Below are 12634 nucleotides of genomic sequence, written 5' to 3'. Positions count from 1 at the left end.
TCTTGTTTGGGTCTTGAATGTCCTCCAAAGACCATATGTCAAAGGCTTGGTCCCCAGGTTGATGCTATTGGGAGGTGTGGACACTTTAAAAGGTGGGGCTTAGTGGAAAGTCTTTAGGTTCTTGGGAGTGTGCCCTTAAAGGGGCTAGTGGGTCCCCTGCTCCTCCTCTTCTTCTCTTTTTTTTTTCCCTTAAATTTTTTTATTAGTCATTGATGGATATTTATTTATTTATTTATATGTGGTGCTGAGAATCGAACCCAGTGCCTCTCACATGACAGGCAAGCAGTCTACCACCGAGCCATAACTCTAGCCCCTCTTCTCTTTTTTGCTTCCTGGCTATGAGGTGAGCAGCTTTGCTCCACCATGTGCTGCCTCACCACAGGCCCAAAAGCCATGAAGCCAATTGATCATGGACAAGAACCTCCAAGACTGTGAGCCAAAACAAACCTTTCCTATTTATAAGTTGATTATCTGAGATATATGTTATAGTGATGAAAAGCTAATACCAAGCTGAAGAAAGTGCTGAGTCATGTCTGATGCTTCCATTAGGGATGCCCAAAGAATTGGTCTATTCAGAAGGGAATAGTTATCAGTTACTTTCATACAGAAAATGACTCCATCTTAAGTCTTTCAACTTTCTGGATTTTAAGCAAACTCAGGTTTAGTTTTTAATGACTCCTTTAAAAAATGTTTGAAATCTTCATTGGGAGAGTTTTTATCCCCTTTGACTCTATGAAAAAATGTAAGGAGGATGCAAATTATGCGATGTGCACAGGACATCCTAACACCCGACCTAAGAAGGTAAGTCATCTTCTTCAATTTCTTGCTTGTCTCAAGCCATATGTATAATTTTGTAAAATGGCCTCTTTAAAATGGATGTTGTTGCTCTTGTGGTTTCCTGTTGTGGAAGCCAGCTTATGAAACAGGGCCAGGTCCTGTGTGGCCACTTCCTTACCAAATGCCCATACGTCTGACTTGCTGCTGTATTTGAAGTAGTGAAACACCTCTGGGGCTGACCACTTGACTGGAAACTTTGTTCCTACTGAGCTCACATACTGGTCATCAAGAACATACCTAGGGGGAAACATCAACACAGACATTAAGTACATGGTGATGCAAAATGGGAAGACCTCTGTTATGGTATAGATGTGGTATCCCCCAAGAGCTCACATGTGAGACAATGTAAGAAGGTTCAGAGGAGAAATGATCCGACTGTGAGAGCCTTAACCCAATCCGTGAATTAACGCCTGATGGGATTAACTGGGTGGTGACTGGAAGCAGGTGGGGTGTTGCTGGAGGAGGTGGGGCATTGGGGGCATGGCTTTGGGATATATATTTTGTATCTGGAGAGTGGAGTCTTGCTCTCTGCTTCCTGATCATCACGAGAGCTGCTTCTCTCTGCCACACTCTACCGCCATGATGTTCTCCCCCAAGGAATGGAGCCTGCTGTCTATGCATTGAGACCCCTGAAACTGTGAGTCCATAAACAAACTTTTTCTCCTTTATAATTGTTCTGGTTGGGTCTTTTAGTTGCAGCTGCAAAAAAGCTGACTAAAACAACCTCTGCTGGCCACTATTGCCTGTGTGGTGGAATAGGCTGGTGAAGGGCATCCAGAATCTTAGCTGAATGTCCTGGTTTTCTTTTGCTTTCCTTTCCATGTGTCCGTTTAATTAAAGGCTTCTCATGATTTGCAAGTATTTAGAAAATGTAACTTTGAAAATAGCAAAACATGAATGAAAAGTGGTAAATAGGGGAAAACACAAAAATAGACAAATGAAAAAAATCACTCGGAATCCCACCCTGAAGATGACTGTAATTCTATCTCTCAAGGTATACTTTTGCTTGTATTTTCTGATCTTTTTTCTGGTATTACGTATTGAACGCAGGGGAGCTTAACCACTGAGCCACATCCCCAGCCCTTTTTATTTTGTATTTTGAAACAGGGTCTCACTGAGTTGTTTAGGGCCTTGCTAAATTGCTGAAACGGTTGGGAGGACTTGGGGTAGACTCTACTTTTAACTTTACATACTAATGCTATATTTCTTATAATATATACATATTATTTATATAATTAGCAGAAGGAATACCATGTATTTGCTCACACACACACACAAAAAAAAACTCTAGTACAGGGACTGAGGCTGTGGCTTAGTGGCAGAACACTTGGCTAGCATGTGTGAGGTGCTGGATTCGAATCTCAGCATCACATATAAATAAATGAATAAAATAAAGGTCAATACATCTAAAAAATTTAAAAAATAAAAAGAAACCCTAGTACACAAACAAAATGACTCAACTAGAGAAAATAAGAGAAAGAAAATTTCAGAAGTCAAAAAATTGAATATAATCGATAAGAATGCTACACAGCAAAATATGTTAGAAATCTCTACTGTAATATCAAACATCAGGAAAAACAACAACAAAAAAACCTGATTATTGGCTTACCTTGTCATTCCAAAATCAGAGACTTTCACAGACAGGTCACTGTCCACCAAGCAGTTCCGAGCAGCCTTTGGAGGGAAAACAAATCTCTGAGTGATAAAAGTGCCCAAGAATTTCCTGATATCAGAATCACTTTTTTTCTGCTGCAGCAGAATTCTAGGCAAAATCTAATATTGCCTATAATAACCCCAAATGCTTTTTTGTGGGGGTACCGGGGGTTGAACTCAGGGGCACTCGACCACTGAGCCACATCACCAGCCCTTTTTTGTATTTTATTTAGAGATAGGGTCTCACTGAGTTGCTTCATGTTTTGCTGTTCCTGAGGCTGGCTTTGAACTTGCAATCCTCCTGCCTCAGCCTCCTGAGCCACTGGGATTACAGGCGTGCACCACTATACCAGGCTCCAAATGCTTTGAAGTTGTCTTTTTCTCCCTTGCAATTTCAATTTTTTCAAAATACAAATGTGTTTCCCATAAGAATTTTCACCCAGCACCCATTCTTGTCAAGCAATATGAAAGTATATATTTAACACACAACATTAGCTTACAAAGGAGAAAGGAAAATTTTCTAGGTGCTCTGGATACTGAACTTTAACAAATATTTTGAAGTCATATAAACACTGCACCAGCGACTTATAGAATGAATACACTGGCCTGATAGGCATGGCATGTTTGTATGCACCACAAGAACATCTCTAAAGATAGACCTCAGGTAATGCCACCCACAATGCTCTCCATTCCATTCCCATCCCAACCCAAGAATCCACAAATTTCATTTCCTTTTTTTTTTGTATCAGGGATTGAACCCAGGGGTGCTTAACCACTGAGCTATATTCCCAGCCCTTTTCATTTTTTATTTTGAGACAGAGTCTCACTAAGTTCTAAGTTGCCTTGGGCCTTAGTAAGTTGCTGAGTTGGCCTCCAACTTGCAATCCTACTGCCTCAGCCTCCCAAGTTGCCTGGATTATAGGCGTGCACCAACATGCTCAGCTCTAAAGTCATGATATTTATTACAAAAGTGTTATGTGCTTATACAAGTTACAAGTAAGCAAAGTAAAAGTGAGGATTCCCTCCTTGCTATCCTTCTGAGTGGCCCATCCCTGGAGGTGGACACTTCCTTTCCATTCTTCAAGCTTCCAGTGGCTTAGCTTACCAAGTCCCGGTGTATGAATTGGTGACTCTCCAAGAAAGCCATGCCTTCACAGACATCATAGCACATTTCTAAGAGCTGGGAGGGTTCTAGTTCTTTTCCATGACTCTTCAGATAATTGAGCAAGCAGCCGTTAGTTATATATTCAGTCACTATGTATATGGGATATTTCTTTGAACACACTCCATAGAATTTAACCAGCTTGGGATGGTTGAGTTTCCTGGAAAGAACAGATTTTCAAAGTTCAATGCTCTACTCCATTTTTCCAGATGCCCTGAAAAAGAAGGATTGTCAGTACAAAATTTAAATATGCTTTTAATCTGAAATAGGCTAGGATGTGCAATTTCAATTATCTTTGACAAAACCTCTACTATAATATTATTTTCATACCCTGATACTTGGTTCCTCCAAAGTAGAGGGATCAGTTGCACTGGTTTGCCTGGGACTGAGGGGTTTCTGAGATACAGAACTTTCAGTTGTACGTCCAGGAAAGTCCCAGGTAAACCTGGAGGATTGGTTACCTTACAAAGTCTGATTCACCATGTTGACAAGAAGAGGGTGAATTATGTACATCACACACACACACACACACACACACACACACACGAGTGATGAGCTGTGTTGCTAAGAACTGAGGATTATGCTTGGAATCTAGATTCATTAGGAAGGAAATCTTCATTTATCAGGAAAGAAAAAAAGTAGGGTGAGAAGGGATTTTTACCAGACTGTATTGAAGGTATCAAGAAGGAAAAGGATATTGGTGGTAGCACATTACTTTACAGTGTCGTCTTAGTCCTGGGTAGTAGCACCACTCTGTCCCTCATCCCACCATGCACCTCCTCAAGGATCAGAAAGGCCACAGTGTGAAGGAGACCTTCCTGCACAGCCTGTATATCCCTTTCTTAGCCACTCTTGGGGTGCTGGGACTCTGGAACCCCTTGTCCATATAGTCCTGAGGCTTCTTCCAGAATACTCCTTGGGTCTATCCCTTCAAGGGCGAACCTTGCTACCTCTAGTTAAGATCATTAGCTAATAGATGGTTGTTTCTGGAGACAGGAGGGAGCCTGGGCTGAATGCTGTCTGCTTGAATTACCTGTGGATGGGAGGAGAAAGGGCAAGGGTGGAATTTGGAGGACCAAAGGCTGGTCACACTGTAGAGTCAGAATTCTGAATTCAAATCAGGTTGTTCAAATTCTTATGATGTGTCAAAGTAATAGTAACAGCACAAACTGTTATTTAAGTTTGTTAGCTCAACTTGTAACTTCTAAATATTTCTATGACATGAGGACACTTGCTCAGGCCTTGCATATATTAGGGACAGGCTCATGAGTACTAATGCCCTCCTGTGATGAAAGCCAAAATGTCATTCCTTAGAAGAAACTTACATCATGGTCTGGGCCTCCTGAAAGAATTCATCTTCTGACATGGAGCCCTCCTTGATCATCTTAACGGCAACGTCATACTGTTCCTTCCACTTGCCCAGCTGGACCACACCAAACTGGCCACTTCCCAGCTCCTTCAACAGGGTGATCTCTTCTCTTTTCAGTTCCCAAATTCCTAAGAAGGCAAGACAGACACTCTTGAGGATGAGTACAGAAGGCTTTGGGACCAACAGCTTCCTAAGTGATTTCCTCCTTAGTGAGATTTTTATATTGACATATGAAGAACAACAAAACTTGCCCTTTTTGTACTTCGAGACAGAGTCTTATTAAGTTGCTTAAGGCCTCACTAAATTGCTGAGGCTGGCTTTGAACTCTTCATTCTCCTGCTTCAGCATCCTGAGCTGCTGGGATTACAGGTGTACACCACCACACCTGGCCAAAACTTTTAAATTTAAGTCAGTAACTCAAAAAAAAAAAAAAATCTTTAATGATGTGGTCTTATGACACACATAAATAACACCGCTCAGGAAAACACTGTTCTTAAAGCAGCTGCAATTACCAATAAGAAAGTTTAATCTTAGTAGCTCAGGAGGCTAAGGCAGGAGGATCAAAAGTTCAAGGTCAGCCTCTGCAATTTAGTCAGACCCTGTCTCAAAATAAAAAGGACTGGGGATGTGCCTCAGCAGCTAAGCACCCCTGGGTTCAATCCCCAGTATCAAAAAAAGAAAAAAAAAAAAAAAAGAAAGAAAAAGAAAAACCTAGAGTAAAATGCTACCAACCAGAAGCATCTTGGAGAAATCAGTGTCAAAATGTGTTAGATGCCCTTAAGTTGGTAAAATATTGTTAAATTTTGTTAATAAAACTGTAGTCTAGGCAATGGGGTGCTAGAGAATAATGGTAGGATCAAATAAGAGGAAAAATTTGATAATCTTTTGGGTATTGCTGGGGAGAGTACAGATTTCAGTTGGGTGGATAGAATGTTTTAAGAAATGACTCAAGGGGCTGAAGCTGTGGCTCAGCAGTAGCACACTCACCTGGCATGTGTGAGGCACTGGGTTCAAGTCTCAGAATCTCATATAAATAAATAAATAAATAAATAAATAAATAAATAAATGTCTATCAACAACTTAAAAAAAAAAGAAGAAGAAGAAGAAGAAATCTCAATCTCCAGAGCTGAAGCCCTCCCTGGAACAATCTGAACAGGACCTTCCTTCCTGTCTTCCGTCATTTTTCCAGTTAGTTAACTATTTATGCTTCAACCAAAAATGGTGGGAAATGAAGTTTAAGAGCCAAAAGGTGTATCCATACCACTTCCCAGGGACACAGAGACTGGGACCTTGTTGGCCTTGGTTGACACAGGGTGGCGGAGCCTTGTGATCATGCCTGCAATGAAATAGCATCATATCATTGCACATATCATATCACTTCACATAGCATTAGTTTACAATTATTCTCTCTCCAGAGTAGTTGAGATGCAGAAAGAGAATCTGTTCTGACTATGTTCATCTTGTAATTGTATTAATTTGCTTGACCTGATTAGGTTAAATCCAAAACAAAAGTTAAGAGTAAATCGCTTAATGTGATTTTTTAAAAATCTGTCGAAATTAGTAGCTTGATGGAATCTTTCACTTTAAAATTTTTTCTATTTTTATTTTGCTGTCTCCTTATAGTCCTACACTTAAATATGTGTACAAACAGCACATTCATTTGGCAAACATTTCAATGATATGGAAGGGTATACATTAAAAAAAATAAACCACCTGTCTTTTTTTTAAAAAAATTAAACCTATTACCAAATTAAGCCTGTTACTAAATTTACATAGCATTATGGTAAAGCTTGGTTAAAATCATTATAATTTTTACAGTACTTTGAAAGAACCCATTCAAAAATGTAAACAATTCTTCTTTCAAATTTGGGGTGTTTTCCAAGTTCATTTTTCTTCCTTTTTCTGGGCATTTGTTGTTGTTGTTTTTTATTTATTGGGTTTTTTTTTTTTTTTTGGTACTGGGGATTGAACTCAGGGGCACTCAACCACTGAGCCACATCCTCAGCCCTATTTTGTATTTTCTTTAGAGACAGGGTCTCACTGAGTTGCTTAGGGCCTCGTTTTTACAGAGGCTGGCTTTGAACTCGCAATTCTCCTGCCTTAGCCTCCCAAGTCACTGGGATTACAGGCATGTACCACCACACCCAGCTTATCTACCACATTTTCTTTATCCACTTATCTGTGAATCATACAATACATTAATAGAAAACTTAAGAAAGTGAGACTTAAAAAAAACTCTAAATAAACATTTTAATCTCTTCTTCCTATCCCCTATAAAGTTTCTTGTGTATCCTATAGGTGGAATCATTCATTTAAAGATGTCTGTAATAGGACACCCATAGCACAAAAGTTGATAACAAAAATCAACAAATGGGACTTACTTAAACTGAAAAGTTTTCTCTCAGCAAGAGAAACAATAAAAGAGGTAAATAGGGAGCCTACATCATGGGAACAAATTTTTACTCCTCACACTTCAGATAGAGCCCTAATATCCAGAGTATACAAAGAACTCAAAAAATTAAACAATAAGAAAACAAATAACCCAATCAACAAATGGGCCAAAGACCTGAACAGACACTTCTCAGAGGAGGACATACAATCAATCAACAAGTACATGAAAAAATGCTCACCATCTCTAGCAGTCAGAGAAATGCAAATCAAAACCACCCTAAGATACCATCTCACTCCAGTAAGATTGGCAGCCATTATGAAGTCAAACAACAACAAGTGCTGGAGAGGATGTGGGGAAAAGGGTACTCTTGTACATTGCTGGTGGGACTGCAAACTGGTGCGGCCAATCTGGAAAGCAGTATGGAGATTCCTGGGAAAGCTGGGAATGGAACCACCATTTGACCCAGCTATTGCCCTTCTTGGACTTTTCCCTGAAGACCTTAAAAGAGCGTACTACAGGGATACTGCTACATCGATGTTCATAGCAGCACAATTCACAATTGCTAGACTGTGGAACCAACCCAGATGCCCTTCAATAGATGAATGGATAAAAAAAATGTGGCATTTATACACCATGGAGTATTACGCAGCACTAAAAAATGACAAAATCATAGAATTTGCAGGGAAATGGATGGCACTAGAGCAGATTATGCTTAGTGAAGCTAGCCAATCCCTAAAAAACAAATACCAAATGTCTTCTTTGATATAATGAGAGCAACTAAGAACAGAGCAGGGAGGAAGAGCAGGAAGAAAAGATTAACATTAAACAGATACATGAGGTGGGATGGAAAGGGAGAGAAAAGGGAAATTGCATGGTAATGGAGGGAGACCCTCATTGTTATACAAAATTACATATAAGAGGTTATGAGGGGAATGGGAAAATAAACAAGGAGAAATATGAATTACAGTGGATGGGGTAGAGAGAGAAGATGGGAGGGGAGGGAGGGGGGATGGTAGAGGATAGGAAAGGTAGCAGAATACAACAGTTACTAATAGGGCATTATGTAAAAATGTGGATGTGTAACCGATGTGATTCTGCAATCTGTATTTGGGGTAAAATTGGGAGTTCATAACCAACTTGAATCTAATGTATGAAATATGATATGTCAAGAGCTTTATAATGTTTTGAACAACCAATAAAAAAAATTAAAAAAAAAATAAATAAAAAAAAAATAAAGATGTCTGTTTACATAATACCTTTCTCAGAAGATACTTTTGAGGTACTACAAGTTGAAATAAGAAATTTGGATAAAAGAAAATTGCAAATAATAACCAAAATTAAAGCTAGAAATTTACTTCTAGCTTTAATTTTGGTTATTAATCATGTAACCAAGTCAGATGCAGCAACACAAATCCAATGCTGAGCCCATGGTTTATTGTTACGCACTTATAGTTGGAAATTTCCTAGTCACTATCCTTAAGTGGTACTATTCTAGAAAACAGAGGGGATACACACATACATACACACACACACACACACACACACATACACATTCCATCTTATTTATATTTAATCTCCAGTCCATTAGGCAAAATTATAAATGAATAATAGTACCCAATGTTGGGGAAGATGAGAGAGAAATTGTTGTGGGATTTTACATTCCTGAAAAGCATTCAACAATTTCCAAGCTTTAAATATTCTTAGCCTTTGTCTTATAAATTCCACTTCTAGGAATTGGCTATAGAAGTAGTCAACTAAGAGTATGAGACCTCTGTGCAATGAAATATCCATTGGAATGTGCAAATATAGGACATGATCCAACTGGTAATCAATAGAGGGCTATGTGAATAAAGTATAGGGTAACTCTACAATAGAATTCTATGAAGCTGTTAAATAGAACAAAATAAGCTACATGTGTTTACAAAGAAAGACATAGTGAAGAATGAATACAAGCTTAATACATGGAAAATGATCTTATATCTATAAAAATGCAATGTTTATACATATGATTTATATTTATGATCAATAAAAGTGTTTGTAAGCATATAAAAACATCTGCCATAATTGAAACTAATTTGTTCATGGGGATTATCTATGATGCGTATTTCCTTAATATTTGAATTTTACAATCAACTTGCTACCATAGGAAGGAACAAAAACCAACAAATATTTTTATAAACAGAATTTATCCTTCTAAGTCACTCAAATCACTCAACTTTATTCTTTTTTTTTTGGGGGGGGGGGCAGTACCAGAGATTGAACTCAGGGGCACTCAACCACTGAGCCACATCCCCAGACCAATTTTGTATTTTATTAGAGACAGAGTCTCACTGAGTTGCTTAGAGCCTCGCCAAGTTGCTGAGGCTGGCTTTGAACTCACGATCCTCCTGCCTCAGCCTCCTGAGCTGCTGGGATTACAGGCATGCACCACTACACACTACCCTCAACTTTATTCTTGCCGGCATTATGGCATGTATCCTGTTATACTTCAAGAAGTGTAAGTGAAAGACAGTAGGCAAAGGGTTGCATTTTCCCCTACATTCTTGGTTCCTTATATAATTAAGAGTATTAGGAGGATCAGTAGTATCCAAGAAAATTGATGTTTATCCACAAGGACCCATAAAAGGTAAATTACCTGCTGAATTGTGTTGATGATAATGAATAAGCTTTGGTATGGAATCAAAACAGTAGTTTTCTGCCAGGTATAATTTATTTTCAGCATTTGTATGCACATGGTAATGTTTGACAGTTCCTTTTTTATCACTAGTAAGGAAAAAAGATTGTTACAACACTTCAAACAAACAATTGAGGCTTGATTAAATGGTGGTTAAATAATTATTTTGGATGCATTTGCAAATTTTGGAGAGGAAGTCAGGGTGGATTTCTCAGTCCTGACATCTGGTGTTTTTCCAAAGGTATCCATGACAGTAATTATGGAAGAGGGCTGCTCTCTGAACTTAATGTATCCTTTGTACACACACAAAATTCATGACTAATTAAATTCCAACTTTCCAGACTGTTCTTCCCATAGTAAATATAAAAATAGAATATTTCTTTGATCATTAAGAGCCTTGCAGTTCTTTAGGGTCATTTCTGAGCATAAATTCTCTTTCAGGATAATAATAGAAATGAAAATCCGGGAGACAAAGATGATTAGGTTGTGGGTCTTCTCACCCCAGAGCATGGATGGGAGATTATTTTGGGAGTAAGGCACATAGGATGGAGTGGGTGGAGATGTCCTTTAATTCCTCATATAAACTAATACCTTTTCTTTTATATATATATATATTTATTCTGCTCTGATGGACTGAAGGGAGGAAAGATTAACAGTCATCCTTATCCAACAAGCCCTGATTCTTTTTTGTTGTTGTTAATTTTTAGTTGTAGGCGGATACAATACCTTTATTTTATTTATATGTGGTGCTGAGGATTGAACCCAGTGCCCAATGCTTACGAGGCAAGCGCTCCACCACTGAGCTACAATCCCAGTACCTTTTCTATATAAAACATTTTTTTTTCTTTTTCTCTCCTTTTAGAAATCATAGATAATTGATGCACATTGATTTAGGCTAATCAGGAATAATATGATTGTCTTAGATTTTAGAGTATGGCACTGTGGTCAAGTACCAGGTTGTTAATCTGGTTCTAACACTTGCTAGCTACTTCCTCTAGTTGTTGTCTAGTGTTGGATGAGGTTGTGTGTGTGTGTGTGTGTGTGTGTGTGTGTATGACCCACAAGAAGCAGTTAATGAGTTATTGCTGTTAGAATGCCAACCTATTTAAAATTGCAATTATAAAAAGGAGAAAAGGGTGCTCCTTTTTGTTGCAAGTGGCTAATCTGGTCTTGGTGTCAGTGTGAAATTCCCTCAAGTGCACTGACAAGGTTTCATAAAGAAGGCTTCTATATTCATGGATCATGATTATTTTCATTTGATTTCTTATCTATTTGCTAATTTGTCTACCTGGCCCCCTTCAAAAATGAATCTGGAGTTCAGAAGCTTGAATAGGAGAACATCTGATATTAGATTTGGCCCAAACTGCCAGGCCAGAGGGCCACAGAGGTCACTCAGTGAACACAGTCTTCTCCCACTTCTAACTAACTGCATTGGTTTTAGTTGACATCGTGTGCATCCTAGTATAGGAGCTACACTGCGGATATGACTTCTGGCATTGGAAAACGCCATGTGGTCACTCAGGATACACCCTATTATCTCAATTGGACATAAGTACTCTGTAAAAAAAATTCTCAAAATACTTTTTATCACTTTATTATCATAAGTACACAGGTAAGCACTGTGGAGTAGAGCACCCAGGAAGAGCACCGAGGCCAATGGTCATTCAATTCAGCTGTTAAAAAAGGATCCCACACATGGGTTGGGGTTGTGGCTCAGAGGTAGAGCGCTTACCTAGCATGCATGAGGCACTGGATTCGATCCTCATTAGAAAAGCTTACTTAAAACTGAACACTGGGGTAGCTTTCCGAGCTCAGCAGGTGGCTAGGGCTGAGAGTGTGGGGCTGCCATTGTGTATTTTTTTCTTTCTAAGCTTAGGCCTGAGCTAAAGGCAATCACCCATGAACCTCTTTTTTTTTAATTGGTTCTTTTTAGTTATACATGACAATATAATTTATTTTGACATAATTATAGACACATGAAATATAATTTGTTCTAATTCTGTCACCACCTCTGAGTCTTTTAATAAATATTTACTGAGGCATGTTGTTCTCTGGGCACTCTGCCATTGTCTAGGGTGGGAGGGAGGAGGTCACTCAGAGAACAGTCTCTTGAAAGTGGGGGTAAAAAGACAACAACAGGGCTGGGGTGGTGGCTCAGTGGTAGAGTGCTTGCCTAGCATATGTGAGGCATTGGGTTTGATTCTCAGCACCACATAAAAATAAACAAAATAAAGGTCCTTCATCAACTAAAAAATATTTAAATAAAAAAAAGACAACTACAAATGGTCACATTCAATAAAAATACTTTGACCCCAAATTTCAGAATTTATAGATGGTGTCTTACCTTAAAATGTGACAAAGTGATCAGCCTATTCAAAGAACATATGCAGAAGGATAAGAGAAATAAATCTATATCATACTTACTTCACAGCCTTACTAAATAAGGACACCGTGTACATTCCCACCTGGCTGGAATTTCTAACCATAAATGCACCTTCTTTTCCCTGAAAAGGAAGGATTATTTTTATAGTTTTTTTTTTTTTTTTT

General features: G+C 38.6%; 1 protein-coding gene across 1 annotated transcript in view; it reads right to left on the bottom strand.

Annotated features, from left to right (window-relative positions):
* Nucleotides 1-12634, bottom strand: part of Bmx (BMX non-receptor tyrosine kinase) — a 49781-nt gene that overhangs the window by 10460 nt on the left and 26687 nt on the right. Inside the window, exons 9-15 of the mRNA XM_048796370.1 lie at nucleotides 12512-12591; nucleotides 10049-10176; nucleotides 6283-6357; nucleotides 4978-5149; nucleotides 3596-3812; nucleotides 2447-2511; nucleotides 956-1074 (exon numbers count right to left, since the gene is read on the bottom strand). Of these exons, the coding sequence (XP_048652327.1) occupies nucleotides 956-1074; nucleotides 2447-2511; nucleotides 3596-3812; nucleotides 4978-5149; nucleotides 6283-6357; nucleotides 10049-10176; nucleotides 12512-12591 (856 nt within the window). The remainder of the gene's footprint in view (nucleotides 1-955; nucleotides 1075-2446; nucleotides 2512-3595; nucleotides 3813-4977; nucleotides 5150-6282; nucleotides 6358-10048; nucleotides 10177-12511; nucleotides 12592-12634) is intronic.

This window comes from Marmota marmota, unplaced genomic scaffold (assembly GCF_001458135.2).
Source record: "Marmota marmota marmota unplaced genomic scaffold, marMar, whole genome shotgun sequence".
NCBI lineage: Eukaryota > Metazoa > Chordata > Mammalia > Rodentia > Sciuridae > Marmota > Marmota marmota.
Note: the sequence above shows the minus strand (reverse complement) of the source record. Positions and strands in the feature narration are given on the sequence as shown.